Source organism: Pituophis catenifer, unplaced genomic scaffold, assembly GCF_029215685.1.
Source record: "Pituophis catenifer annectens isolate HBS135680 unplaced genomic scaffold, rPitCat1.0.hap2 SCAF_3, whole genome shotgun sequence".
In the NCBI taxonomy this organism is placed as follows: Eukaryota; Metazoa; Chordata; class Lepidosauria; order Squamata; family Colubridae; genus Pituophis; species Pituophis catenifer.
The window spans coordinates 146,168,168-146,183,584 of record NW_027256883.1 but is presented as its reverse complement, the minus strand read 5'-3'; the positions used below and the strand labels follow the sequence as shown (position 1 = coordinate 146,183,584).

At 33.1% G+C, this 15,417-nt stretch overlaps 1 protein-coding gene across 2 annotated transcripts in view; it reads left to right on the top strand.

Moving 5' to 3' along the window:
• The window catches only part of MIER1 (MIER1 transcriptional regulator), an 86,805-nt gene extending 72,205 nt beyond the window's left edge, over positions 1 to 14,600 (top strand). The window contains exons 6-14 of one of the 2 annotated variants that reach the window (XM_070941278.1): positions 1,768 to 1,832; positions 3,186 to 3,258; positions 5,466 to 5,617; positions 5,962 to 6,043; positions 6,823 to 6,917; positions 8,907 to 9,034; positions 10,739 to 10,878; positions 11,603 to 11,910; positions 13,885 to 14,600. In XM_070941278.1, coding sequence (XP_070797379.1) covers positions 1,768 to 1,832; positions 3,186 to 3,258; positions 5,466 to 5,617; positions 5,962 to 6,043; positions 6,823 to 6,917; positions 8,907 to 9,034; positions 10,739 to 10,878; positions 11,603 to 11,910; positions 13,885 to 13,959 — 1,118 coding nt within the window. In that variant the 3' untranslated portion in view covers positions 13,960 to 14,600. Of the gene's footprint in view, positions 1 to 1,767; positions 1,833 to 3,185; positions 3,259 to 5,465; positions 5,618 to 5,961; positions 6,044 to 6,822; positions 6,918 to 8,906; positions 9,035 to 10,738; positions 10,879 to 11,602; positions 12,317 to 13,884 lie in introns of those variants that run through there. The other variant, XM_070941277.1, reaches the window with a different exon arrangement.
• Positions 14,601 to 15,417: the final 817 nt, after the last annotated feature.

Sequence of the window (15,417 nt, the reverse complement as noted above, 5' to 3'; positions counted from 1 at the left end):
GAAGTTGTATAAATATTTGGGCATTCTCATGTGCAGGAAATGAATATCAGGAGAGTTAGAACCATTGCAACAATGAAATCTGGAATTTTGAATTCAAGTGATTGCAGCACTTATTTTTGTGTATAGAAATTTGCACAAATTTAATAAGACAAAGGCAGTAGGTTTTTTTCTCTATAGTTGAAATCTGGATGTATGGAAAGAGTCTCTCTTCTCGGTTCTCTAATATTTTAAAAGCATCTGCAAGGAGAAAATGTGGAAAGAGAATGTTTATGAACTTCAGAGCTCTTATCAACTGCTGGTTGGAGACAGTAAGAACTTTCTGTACAAATAAAAGATGGCCTTTTCCTTTCTCATAGAGAAAGATAGTAGTTGTTGTTTGTCTTTACAATGAAGGTACTTATCAAGAATAAACTGTGTGGGGAGTGGGAGAATGATCTTCTCTAAAGTCTTGTCACTTGATAGCATTGGATCTACTGAGAAGCATGTTAGAAGGTATTTTCTCCGTAAAGATAATGCTGGTTGGTGTTAAAACTTCTGAATTCTGTATTTGAATCTCAAGATCTACTGCCCTACTTTCTAATACATTTCTGAGAAGAGTATAACCTGCACAGTTATGTGTAAAAACATAATCCAGGTATATATAGCACTTATGCTGCTATTACTGCATTCAAGTGAGAAAATCCTCTGTGTGTTCTGGAAGAGAGCATTTCTAACTGCTGGATATATTTTTCTTGTTTGATAGTGAGATAATAAGCTCTGAGCTCTGTCACACTGAATATTGAAGGGTGGGAAAAGAGGAAGGGGGTCTTGAAGAGAGGTAAAAGTGGCTGGCTGATTTGTTAAATCAGAGATTTTCCATTTCTGATGTTCACAGTTAACATTTGGAAAACTGGCTAGAGAAATAGAAGCTTAGCTGATGTTATCGCTGACCCAATCATTGCTCTAATATTTATATTTATATGAATGCTAAGAATTTTAACTAACTTTTCTTCCATTACGGTCTGGTTTTTGCTTAGCTTATTTCTAATTACATATACATGTGTATGAGCAGAAATGTTCTTAACATAAAGTTAGTCCAAAAAATGTAGCAAAATAATTTTGTATGCTTTCAAAACTAATATATAGCATGATAATTTTTAATCCATGAATCTCTGCTTTAAAATGTCATTTATATTTGTCCTTCGTGTATGGAATTTGTGGGATGATTAAATTATTTTACAATGAATTGCTTAGCTAATATATTCTGAAACATTTGTATATATCCTTCTAATGTATATCCCTGAAAGAATATAGTTAACTTTTAGCTGTGTGAACCTTTCTCCCGATTCTTTATATGAAGAACATTTCTATTTTTTTTAAGTATTGCATGCTAAGTCTTGCCTCTGACAAAAACTTGTTTTATATTTTAATACTATGTTTTTGGGACTTTCAAGATACAGATGCTCCTAAGCAACATCTTGTCTAATGTATCAGCTCTTTAGCAGTGCTATTTACCTAAAATAAATATATTTGAATGTACATTTGTCAATATTTTTCAAAATCGGAAACCTCCTAGCTTACTGTAGTTCAGAGTATTATGAGTCAGGACACATATCAACCACAATTAGTCACACAGAGTTGGTTGTGACATCACAGTTCAATATTTAATTAACCAACCAGATATGGGACTTGAAAAATCTGTCTGTAGAAAATAGTTTGTTTGAAAAAATGTAAATTCAGGATAGCTATCCCTATATAAGTGAAAGTTGTTAATTTTTTTAAATATAGATAGTGAAATAGAAGAGGAATCTGAAGAAGACGAAGACTATATTCCTTCAGAAGACTGGAAAAAAGTAAATATGAGCTTTATGATAAACTGTAGCAACATAATATGATCATTGTACAAATTAATTTGTGGGGAAAGTCATTCCTAACATTATGAGTATTCAAAGTTCCTTCTTACGAAGCTAGTCCCAGCTAGTTGGGACTCAAGGAGCCGTTACAGTTAAGCTATTTGAAGATTAAATTTGAATGATCTCACAGACTGAGTACTTTGCCAGAAGATATGAAGCATGCAGCTTATATTTATTTTAAAAGTTCTAAATCTGACTTAAATAAAATCATTGTTGAAATCTTGTTAATTAAAATGTATTGAGAATTTCAGAGGCAAGGTTTTGGAAGGGGGGGTGGAAAAAATGTTTTTTTGTTAGTTATATCTGCAATTTTATTATGTTTCATTGGAATTTCTTCCCCTCCTCCCTTCTTTATCCAAATGATCGTCACTGGAAAAAAAACATTTCACTGTTGTGTCTGCCTGATAACTAGGGGTCAGGTTGAAAATCTTGTTCCGACTGCAGATTTTTGTTTTTAATCTGACATTCAAGGTTAACAGTTTGATTTTGCACATAAATTGGATCATTTATTACTTAAGTGTACTTGCTTCATTCTCATACAAAAAGTCAGTATTCTAGAATCTTTTCTTATTCATGAACAATGACAGCAAAGGAAACCTTAAATTTATATGCAAGTAATCAGCTTTGCCAATTTCCTAACCAGACACAATCTGGAGTTGTGGTTTATAGTTGCTGCAAACTCTTTGCATTTGGCAGTACCAAGTCCAGAATTTGGGTCGAAAGTTAACTTGTTCTTTGTTCCTGAGTTATTTAGCCACTCAAGTTAGGAGGTACTTGGCAGTTTTTGAAAAAATGCAGTGGAATCTGGCATTTTTATTGGCAAATTTGGCTACTATTAAGCCCATGCAATTGTTTACATTACATAAGTCAATATATGAACAAATATACTTATTTCATACTCTTAAAATGTTTTTGTTGCAATGGTATTTGACTGTCTTTCTAGTTATTGAACAGTACAGAATAGGATAACAGAGTTGGAAGGGATCTTGGAGGTCTTCTAGTCCAACCCCCTGCTTAGGCAGGAAATCCTACACCACTTCAGACAAATGGTTATCTAATCTTAAAAACTTCCAGTATTAGAGCATTTACAACTTCTGGAGGCAAGTTGTTCCACTGATTAATTGTTCTAACTGTCAGGAAATTTCTCCTTAGTTCTAAGTTACTTCTCTCCTTGATTAGTTTCTACCCATTGCTTCTTGTTCTACCCTCAGGTGCTTTGGAGAATAGTTTGACTCCCTCTTCTTTATGGGGTTTATCTGTGATTACAGATGATTTATACTTTTTTCCAAACAGGAAATTATGGTGGGCTCCATGTATCAAGCTGAAATTCCAGTTGGTATATCTAAATATAAAGAGAATGAGAAAGGTAAAGTAATTGGCATTTCATTTTAATTAAGGTTGCAATTAAGAATAAGGTATAAGATACAAAGAATACATAGGGAAGCTTTACATTTATTCATACTGAGGAAATAATACAAAGGAAATAGAAGCTGGCTTTGAGCACCATTTTAAAGAAATTGGTTTGCCTTGGTGTGTTTCTAATGCTTTTAAATTAGTGTTATATGTGAACTGAAATCACTTTGATTTATTTAAAAATATGATTAAATAAACTGGCTTAGAGATATAGATACACACATGCACACACAAGAGCAAGGGATGATACAAACCTCTGTACACCGTTTCCTTACCACTTATAACACTGGATTTCCCATTACCAGGTGCAGGACTTTCTATTGCATCTCCCATGTATGTAACTTTAAAATTCCTAACAACCTATGAATTACTGATCAATAAGAATATTTCAAGCTGCCTGAATTACAGAAGCTATAATAGTGAAAGCATTTTTCAGAAATTGTAGCTGTGGTGCTTTGGAGATTGCAGAAACTCTAAGAACAATTTATTGGTTGAGCAACTCCGACACTTCTGGCAGTTGGAAATTTGGTACTGTATATATTACAATGAGATAAATATAATTCCAATTAATTCAAAACATTGGTTCTGCCTGGTTCAATGCTTAATGATTAATTAGCTGGGTAACTAATACCTTGATTCTGTTATTGGCTATATTTATGGAGGACTTTGAATTATGAACTGTACTATTTCATGTCGGTAAAATGATGTGTTCAGAAACTAGTCTGAAATATTTCCTATAGTTGAGAGCCAATTTGGTCTAATAGTTAAGGCACCAGCTAGAAAACAGGAAACCATGAGTTCAAGTCCCAATTTAGCTAGAAAGCCAATCTGGGTGATTTTAGGCTAATCACTCTCTTTTAGCTTAATCTACTTCACAGGGTTGTTGGGTATGGAAAATAAGAAAAGGAAGGAGTATTTGCCACTTTATTTGTAAAAATAATAAAGGCAGAATATAAATAAATACAGAAAATATATAATTAATCTGTTTCTCTTTTGCTTTGTGTGCTTTTTTTCTCTTTTCCTTTTGTATGTTAAAGAGAAAAATTATAAAATTAAAAGACACTTCAGTTTTCATCATTGTGGTTTTGAGGCTAGCAGCATTCATAGATGTCAGATTTGGTAATATCTTCTATAGCTGGCAGGATATAATATAATTTTAGAACCGTTTCTGCAAGGGATGTTAGGAAGCAAGGAACAGAATATTTTTGCTATTATATTCTCCAAAAGATTTTTAACATTCAAGTATCAATTTTTCCTTATATATAAATATTTAACAATAATTACTATGTACAGTAGTGGCCAAAATTGTGGAAACTTTTTGGGAAAAGTGTACTTTTGAGGTTTGATGGTTAATAACGCCACTTTTGCGGGGGGAGTTTCAAGATAATCATATTCCACTGCTGTAATGGCCTGGGAATAGCCCAGACCTTAACCCAATTGAAAATCTATGGAGCCGACTAAAGAAACTTGTTAGTCAGAAGCCACCCAGCAATAAAACCCAGTTAATAGAAGCAATCATTCAATCTTGGTTTCACATTATAACAGCTGCAGAACTAAAAGTCTTGGTTCACTCCATGGGAAGATGTTGTAAGGCCGTAATTCATGCTAAAGGTTACCCAACTAAGTATTAACTGATGTGATAATTTTTGTATATCTCGTTTTCTCTATGGTGATAATTTTATTATATCTCATTTTTTCTACATGTTTTACTTTTTTTCTTTATACTGTAACTGCTATTCTAATAGCAAATCCTTCATAAAAGTTATTCCATTATTTAATTAAATTATTAAATTATATTTCCATTGATATATAATTTTATGGTAGTACTCCAAAAAAATGTGGTGTTATTAGCTAGTTTTAGAAAATACACTTTTTCCAAAAAGGTTTCCACAATTTTGGCCACTACTTTAATGTAATGTTGTTAGAAATCTAGTTTGCGCTTACTTGGAACTGGGTGAAATAAGTAAAAAGGTAAACAGTAAAGTAAACAAATGAGGCACTTTCCAGAAGCTCTTTGCTTTTCCCTTTCATTCAGATCTCCTGTTTTTCATTAATATTTTAAAAAATGATAAATTTATTAGTCATCTGCAAAGAATGCAAATAATTATATGATCTTTAAGTATTGTTAGGAAACATGTAATTATCTGTCTCTAATTTTAGTGTATGAAAATGATGATCAATTGCTATGGAATCCAGATTACTTGACTGAAGATAAAGTGATTGAATTCCTTAATGAAGCCTCCAGACGTACAGGCGATGAAAGAGGAATTGATGCAATTCCTGAAGGATCGCATATTAAAGATAATGAACAGGTAAAATTTTCATTAAAATTTTCCCTGGAGGTGTATGAGCTGTCCAGAGCAGTGGAAGAAGATTGTGTAGATGATGAAGAGACAGAAAATCAGGGAAAATTGGTTCATTTTTTCCATCAGCAGAGGCATTTTAAGCAGGCCGCTCCTTCAGGATTTTACTGTCAAAGAAATATTATCCTATATCCAATCCATAACAATATCTTGAAGAGATTATTCAGAATTTTTATAGTAGCTATAGAAAAATCTGGAGATCATAGTTCATATATGGTTGAGCTATGTCATTTTTAAAATTAGAATTTTAAAATTGAAACCTGAGATGACAATTTGGAGTTCTTCTTTTGCAGGCTTTGTATGAATTAGTGAAATGTAATTTTGATACAGATGAAGCATTAAGAAGATTGAGATTTAATGTAAAAGCAGCTCGGGGTATGTATGATTTTTTAAAATGTGTTTTACTATTGTGAATTTCTACATCATTTTTCAAATTTGTTTCTTACATTTACATACACACACACACAGCCACAGTGATTTTCATACTTATTTCAGTTGAATATTTTATTCTCTTAAACTTCAGCTCTGATATACATATATATTACAGTAACCATATTTTCCTTCTGGTAGATATGGAGAAAGAGAGTTCATCTGAAGATGGGGTGGTGGAGGAGGTGGGACGGGAAGAGGACAGGGAGGACCTAATTCATAGCACATCTTTTGCTGTGGAGGTATTTCCATACTACCTTGGTTATCTTGAAAACTAGTACAGCATAAAAAAAAAGATAATGATGGCAACTCATGGCATTGTATTTTCACAGTGCAACGATTTCTGTAAAAGTGTATGAATGTGAAGAACTTCTATGCAGAAAAGATTTTGTCTGCTCTGAAAATGAAAAGGGACAGGAAGAAAGGAATGGTCCCTTGCTAAATTCTGCTTTCTAAACCAATTAACCCCCAACCCTATCCTAGGAAATAAATTAGGCAGGAAGAAGATGCTTACAATATGAAGCATTTGCTCACCTTCCCCATGTACTCTTTTAAATACATTATAAGGAGCTTCCCTGTTTCCAGATACCTTTATCTAAATAAAATGGTCCTGTATCAAACATGAGATATGCTATCATTTTTAATACTTAAGAATTCATACATAACTTCCTTCTTTGACTTGTAGTTCCTTATTAATTTCTGTATTGTGTATTATTTTAATTCAGAGGAGCTGTCTGTTTGGACAGAAGAAGAATGTAGAAATTTTGAACAAGGTTTGAAGGCTTATGGAAAGGATTTTCACTTAATCCAAGCAAACAAGGTTAGTAACTTGTATAATGATGAAAGCATTAAGTGCAAAAATGTAATGTGGGAGATTTCAATTTGCTTTCTCTCAACATAGAGTTAGAAGAGACTCAGTAGTTCATGGCCACCATGGTAACAATAGAGATGATCCATGTTACTGAAGGGTGGGGAGCTTGACTATAGAATACTTATTTTATCTCTGACCTGTAAGCCTAAAATTGCCCTTCCAGCTGTCTCAGTTTGGAAAGTTAATTTGAATGAAGTCACATTTTTATTGTAATGAAGGCAATGCAGGTAGACCTCGATCTACAACCATTCATTTAGTAAATTCAAAGTTACAACAGCACTGAAAAAAGTGACTTCTGATAGTTTTTCACAACAACGTTGCAGCATTCCTATGGTTATATGATCAGAATTTGGACAGTTGGCAAATGGTTCATATTTATGATGGTTACAGTGTTCAGGGTCATGTGATCACCTTTTGCGACCTTCTGACAAGCAAGTCAATGGGAAAGCCAGATTCACTTAACATCTGTGGCAAGAAAGGTTGTAAAATGAGGCAAAATTCACTTAACAACTGTCTCGCTTAGCAATGGAAATTTTGGGCTCAATTGTGGTCGTAAGTCAAGGACTTGTGTTATTGCGTAGTTTTACTCTAATGTGGCACTTAAAGAGTACTTTTAGCTTTGACCTCTGAGACCTCAGTATGACAAATGCAGTTATTCTCGGTTATAGAATGTTACGATCCTTTCACAGACTGAATTTTCCTTGCGCATATTAATAGTGATTATCACTGAACACCAGTGGCTATCACTTAACCGTCATTAACATTGAGGCTGACCAAGTTTCCACATAATCACTTTCTATCCTTCTTAAGCATAGAATCTTGTTAACTTTAACCATGCTTAAGTTTAGGGCTAAGTTAGAGCTCTGGCATTACCATGTGACAACCTTGGAGAAGCTGTTAAATCCCATTTCACTCATAAGATCCTGCACTGCTGATACATGTCCTGCTCCCCTTATGTTACCCAATTGGATCTTCAAGCTGTCATTATGTAATGTTTAGCAGTACCTTGAAATAGTATTACGTAAAGCAGACAGAGGCATTACGTAGAAATTACAATGGCTCCTTACCTTTGAAGTATTGCTGTCAAATCACTGGCTCTAATATGGTCAATGTATCAGGATATTTAATATTGATTCCATCTCTCAAAACCCTTTTGTTTATATTCTGCAAAAGATGTTACACTATTTGATTGCAGTTCTAGTGTCTCCTGCAATTATGGCACTAATTCTATACAGTAGTTTATTGAGATAATGTTCCTTTGATGGTACAGAATTCTGTTAGTCTCTTTATATGCATCCCAGAAAGACATTCAGTGTTTTCTAAGGCTGTTACCACTTTTGATAAGCCTCCTGCTTACAGTCCATTGTTGTTGTCAATTAGCTAAAATGTTGAGTTCTTCTTTTTCCCATATCTTTCTTAGCAAGAGTTCAGTTACTAAAAAAATTCACGATTTTCTGTAATGTGTTGTTTCAAATAATTCTTCACCACATCTATTCCATGATAGTGGGATTCTTCTCCAGCAAACTCAACAGGATTTTATTCTTTAACAGAAGCAGTAGTTTTTTGTTCACTTGTTAAAAAACTGATTTGCCTGAGACTTGACTTACAGAGGTCTATTTTTTATTATTGTTTGTATTATAGTCCTACTACCGTATTCTAGAGTTATTTAAGCAAATGAATATGTAGGCAAGATTAGAGTACCAGCACAATCATGATGATGACGGTGGTGAGGATGATATGCCAAGCGTTACAAAGTCAAAAAGGGGTGTTGCATGATGTTTGAGTTGAAAAAAAGAGCAATTTACTGTCTGCTGGCTTTCTATAGGCAACACTTTGACCAAAATGTTCCATATTGAATATTCCCTTTCTTAAAGATATGTCCTTTTATATGAATTTTATATTAAAGTGGATTATATTCTTGGTGTGTAATAAACACAGGTACGAACAAGATCTGTTGGAGAGTGTGTAGCATTTTACTACATGTGGAAAAAATCAGAACGATATGACTTTTTTGCTCAGCAGACAAGATTTGGTAAAAAGAAGTACAATCTCCATCCTGGTGTAACGTAAGTCTTTTTGATTACATATTAGTTTCCTCATCTTGCACTGGACTGAAAATTTTTTTAAAAAAAAAACGATAGCTGTTTTAATTAATTAGAAATGAAAGTATTTCTTTATAGTCATCAATCTGAATACCACGTTTGTATTACATTAGAATATTATGTTGTTTTCTCAAAAGTACAGATGCTATTATTGAAACTACAACTTTATTTTTTATTCCCAAAGTCCAGATTATATGTCTCATTTTCCCACGAATATGACCAATAGTATAACTGATAGGAATATCAGTTTAGAAAAGTATAGGAAAAGCAGTTGAATTGGAATTTTAACTGAGATTCCTCTGATCTGAATCTAGGATTACACTCACCCTCTCTCTTTTGTAAAAGCATTATGTAAAGGGAGGAGCTTGCTAAGTATGCCAGTTACCTCAAAAATTTCTGTACACATTTCAACGATAAATAGCCCCAAGTCACCTAGGAATAAAACAGAAAAAAACTTATACAATAGACAACAAATAAAAATATAAAAATAGTTTAAAAACTTTAGCAACTTGGCATAGAAAAGTTACTTTAGGCAAGCCTTTGTTGTACTGTTTACTGATAATAAATCTCCATTCAAAATTTAAAATGGATTATTCTCTGAATGACTTAAATGGACATTTTCTACTAAGGTATATCATATTCAGTGGTGGGCTGCTGCCATTTCGGACCGGTTTGGGTGAACCGGTAGTTCTGATGATCAGCTGGCCCCGCCCACCCGCCCTATCCTGTCCTATATTTCCTTCTTTCTGGCTCAGCTGCTTCACACAGCACAGCTGATTTCCACCACTCCACTATTCTACTTACCCGGGCTGCCTTAGGAGGTAAGCAGCTGAGCTTCAAATTGCTGTATTTTGAACGCTGCGCGCAAGCACTTTAGGCGCAAAGCGCACGCTCAAAGAACCGGTTGTTAAACCGGTTGCAGCCCACCACTGATCATATTAGAATGATGCCTTAGGACTACTGGTCATTTAACAACCATAGTGGGAGTTGGAACTGGCAACTTCATCACTAAATGATGTGGTTGTTAAGTAAGATATCATATGATTGCAATAGGCTTACGATGTCTACAGTTATTAAGTGAATCACTCATGTTGTTAGGCAAGACATCACATGACCACAGCTTGCAATTTTACTGCTGGCTTCTCTATTGACTTTATTGGTCAGAAGTCAACTGTGAGGCATGCAGATATGGAGATCATGTGACTGCAAGACACTGCAACAATCGTAAATATGAAGACTAATTATAAAGTTATTTTTTTAGCATACCCATAACTTTGAAAAATGACTAAATAGGGTAGTCATTAAGTGAGGGCTACCTCTATTCTCATAAGGGATGTGGTAATTATTGAATTTCTACGGTTTTACTCTATTATTTTTTATCTTACTACATATTCATTGAATTTGAGCTTTTTATCTTAAGTACGATAATAGAACTTGCCTTTAGATCATATATAACACCATGCCACTTTTTCTGGTTTTGCTTTAGCATAATATGATTTAATATATGTGCAAAGCAGGCAAATATGTCTTCTTTAATAATATCTATGGTTTTAAAATCTTGGCTTAGCATTAGGTGAACGCAGATTGTTCAGTGTAGGACTGTATCACATGGGAACATTAAAATGAAGCTTATTTGAAGAGCAAATTTCTTGATCAATTTTTTTAAAGGGACTACATGGATCGTCTTTTAGATGAAAGTGAAAGTGCAGCATCCAGCAGAGCTCCTAGCCCTCCTCCTACAACTTCCAATAGTAGCACCAGCCATTCGGAAAGAGAGGACAGCACAACCAGCAATAGTAATCAAAACGGTAGGTAAAATATCTTCTTCCATCTAAATTCCCTAATGGTGCATTCTTTAAGCCAACAAAGTACATTTTTGCAAGTAATTTTCATCTAATTTAAATTATTCTCCTGTACATTTCCCAATTTTTGTCATTTTTTTAAGGATGCAAGCTACAATATTCAATTTTGCAAAAATGTGTTTGGCTCATGTACAGTCTGCAGCCTCTTAATCACAAGGCTATTAGATTTGTCTATTAGATTAGTATCCTATCTTTCTCAAAAAAAACCTCAGTATGGTGCTCCTTCTACCTCTTCTTTTCACCTGAACTCCCCTGCTGTGGAGTAGCTTGGACTGAGAGAGAAAGATTGGCCATAACTACCCTTGAAATTTCCATCACTAAGGATACATTTAAAACTGTCCTTTCCCAGCCCTAGTGTAATATGTCACTGCAGTTCTAGAGACATCTGAAATAATAATATTGAGTAAATAGAAGCGGGAAAATACCAGATGGTAAGCATTATTTAAATGCAAAGAAAATGAAATCAAATTTAGTTTGTGACGTGATGTCATCAACCACTTTTATAGTGTGTCACTCAAGCTGTTTAAAAGCTAAATACTTACAAATTGGCCAAGTTTGTATTCTGTATATTTGATGACATCATATCCATGCTATTTGGTTCATTTTTGTGACTTGTTTTTTAAAGGTGATAGTTCTTTCGTTTCTGTTTTATATTATCTTTTCTTTCTAGGTGTATCTACTAATGGGCCAAGTGAGTTATCAAGTAAAGATGATGTGAAAATTGAAGGACTGCATATAAATGGACCAACAACTGGCAAAAAAACGCATCTTGTAGATTTCGATACAAATGGTTATGAGCCTGAAAATCTTTCCAATCATTCTAAACTTCCTCATTCAAATGCAAGGCATGATCTTGAAGATGCGAATGAAAGGCCTATGAAAAGGAGAAGAATCAACAGCAGTGACAAAGAATGCACAGCTTCCTCTGAAATTTTCCAAGAAACAGTAGCCCATGGAAATTTTGAAGACCAGGACAGTGTGGGTGACTGAATGTTTCATTCAAATAATATTATGGGATGTCTGCATTTTCAGGGTTAATAGGTTCTCTTTAAAGATTCAAATCCCATAAAATAATTTATGGAGATTTTGAAATATATTTTAATTGCTTCCTAATCCTAGCTAAGGTTACCTTTTAAAATCCTGAAATGCAGATGCAGCATGTGAGAGAATTTTCTATCGGAGAGCCGGTTACTATAGAATCGGTTGAGAGGTTGTTGGGGGTTTTTTTAGGCAAATTTCTTTAGATGACTTCAGGGCACTAACCTGTTATGTAAATTATACTTTGAAAAATAACTTAAAATTCCCAAGCAGAATTGATAAAATGGACGTGAAGAAAGAAGCAATATTGAACAGTTTAAGAAATGCCTGTAAATCCTGAAAGTTGCATGAGAATTCATTGGTGTGTGTATATGTATATGTGTGTCTATGTGTGGACATATGTATATATATGTGTGTGTGTTTATCTGTGTGTATATTATGTATATATACATATACATATATATATACACATATATATGAATGAATTATATTTTAAAAATAAACCAAGAGGTTTGTATGTAAAATTATTGACATCAGTGATGTCTTTCCATATTCTTATCTGGAAATAAGAAATACTTTCTGTATTTTTCCAGATTTTGTAGCCTTTGAAAGATTTTTACAATACTAAAAAGAAGTATGTAATTTTCATAACTTATACAGTATGGTAAACTTCGATCTTCTGAGAGTTGATCTTCTGAGGATTTGTCAGCTTCACTTTATTTTGCTAAAGCTTTTTTATTAATAAAGTCATGTTTCAGAAAGCAGTAGAAATTTTAAATATTTAAATTGCTTACCCAAATTACAAATATCAGAATTTTCAAACTTTTATCTTGGGACAAATGGTGACTTAAAAGTTTTTAGATTAGCATGATGCTACGATTGCACAAGTGTTCTTGCTTTTATAATTGTTTTTCAGATTTCTTTTTATGAGATAGTCTAAAAAAATCAGCTAAAGTCTTTAATGTTTAACTCTTGTTAGTCAAGGTCATCCATTACCTTATTTTATCAGTTTATATGTACATTTTGGGTGAGCACAGTAGAATTAGGAATTGAATCAATTAAATCTGGCTACCTTGATGAGGAACAAATGCTTAGCCTGCGTGTGCCGTAGGGCCTTATGCTACATCCAACAAATCCATGGATTTGTTTCTACTTCTGAGGAAGTAGAAAAGTGTGGGTAGTAGTTGTTATGGCGTGTATGTGTACTAATATGCATGGATTTGAGGTACTGTAAGGGTTGTTAACCTTTTTTACATTTGAAACAAGTCCTTGTCGGTCTGGGGATAGTTTCAGTAGTGACAGTTCCCATATATAAAAGGATTTGGATTATGGCCATAATGAAGGTTTACAGAATCAATCACGCAATGACATATAAAGTCTTTTATTTTTTTGTTGCCACATTGGCTATATAAAATAAAGTTTTATTTTGTGCTTGTTTTGGGGCTTACTTGAAATGTTACAACTATAACTTCAAGTTGATCTGCTCATTTAATGATTTGGCAAAATATAGTGTTTCATTTTAATTATGAAGTCCACTAGACTTTTAGATTGTCCCAACACAATTTTGTTGTAGTTTCTGGAGATACCTTTTTTTTTTTAGCTTTCTGCTTTCTCATGAAACATTTTTGATGAATTCCATGCTTTAACATTATAGGACTAGTATTTATTGTCTATTGCTTACAAGCAGTATACATGTATAAATAAAATATTTAATCTTTTAAATTTTACTGCTTTAGGGAAAGTGCCATGGCTGACCAAACCCAGTTTTGTTAATATGAAAATCCAAAGTTTTTGTAGCCTCGTATCAAAGATTATGTTTTAAAAAGTATATCAAAGCAAGGCAGTGCAATGCTTTTAGAAATCTTATTGCAACTTTGAAGGCCTATTTTCTGTTCCTTGTCTGTATTTTTGCAGGTTGGAAATGCTTGCAAGACTGTTCATAGGAAAGTTTATAAATATATTGTTCTCAGGCTTGTAAGTAAAATATAGCACTGTGTACATTTTTCAGAAACTTTACTTTGGTCTTTAATCTTACCTTTGATGGTATGCCTAAGAAAATCCTGACATTCCATACTCAATATGTAATGCTCAGCTGTTTTTAAGTATTTAATTGTAATGTGCATCTCATTTATGCAGGTGTTTATACAATATTTTATTCATGTTCTTTAAAATGCAGCCACTATAACTTGATAAAGACATTGCACTATTAGTACTATTTAAAAATCTTGTAATTTAGCAACCAGTTCAAACAGCTTTTAGTGCAGTTTGGAAAAGATGAAACCCATTGCTTCCAAATTGGTTTGAAAAGTCAGTACAGCTTTGTATAGTGATTGTAATGTATATTTTAAGCACTATTGTGTCCTGATCCATAAAGTGCATTGTGTGCAGTCTGAATCAAACCTTCAACTCAACAGGCCTGACTGTTGGCTTTATAAAGGGTTTAAAGTGATATTTTGAAAGAAATCAAAAAAAAATTGCAAAGTAGTTTTTATAAATTTTTCACATAGTAATTTTGCACTGTTGGTAATACCTGTGTCTCTTACCTAGCTCCCTGTCTGCAATTCTGGAAAAGCTTATTAAAGTATTTTTTTAAAACATATTGCTTATATAAATACAAATATTGAGTACTTAAGAGTGGAATTTGTTTCTTTTAAGAGAATGTGAAAATGCTGCTTAATATGGGAGAGAATACTTGAATTGTTCAATAATAGTTTTAGCAAACCTTTGCACTTGGAAAAATTCTGTGCTTCACGCTAGTTTCAAACTAAACTTCAGATATTTAATGACAATAGGGTTTAAAAAAAAACAATTAGGAATAAACTGAGATGCTGTGAAATTAGACCTGTAATATCTAAGTCTGAATATTTTTGTTGAGGGTGTTTACCAATAAAATATAATCATTTCCTGATGTACGACAGAATATAGAGCTCAATTAATTGCTGTAATAAAAAATGGAGATCGCTATTAGAAGTATTGAGAAATTACTAGCCCAGATAGAATTTGTTTTATAGATTTTTTTAGATTCATTCAAATCTTCAGCAAAGAAAAATGAAAACTTGTAATTATGATTTAATAAACAAGGAAGAATTTGGTAAAGCCAGGATCTTATAAGGCTATATTCATATAAGTACAAATTTTAAAATTATAGTGCCTGGAATTAATAAGATTTAGACAATTACAAAAGAAAATCAAACAATTTCTATTTTATGACAATTTGCATGGGAAATCAGTAAAATGCTAAACTATGTCATGTTTCTATTTTATATAATTGTGTGTGTGTGTGTTTATATAAAATAGAAACAGGAAATAAAACGATTCTAAAGAATGACCTGTAATCTTCCTAGTTTGATGTCCTCCAACTATTTGAATATGATTATTGTGATTAAGATACACGCAGATATAACTTTTTCAGATAGTCATATAATATAAATGAGTCAAAATTACGTA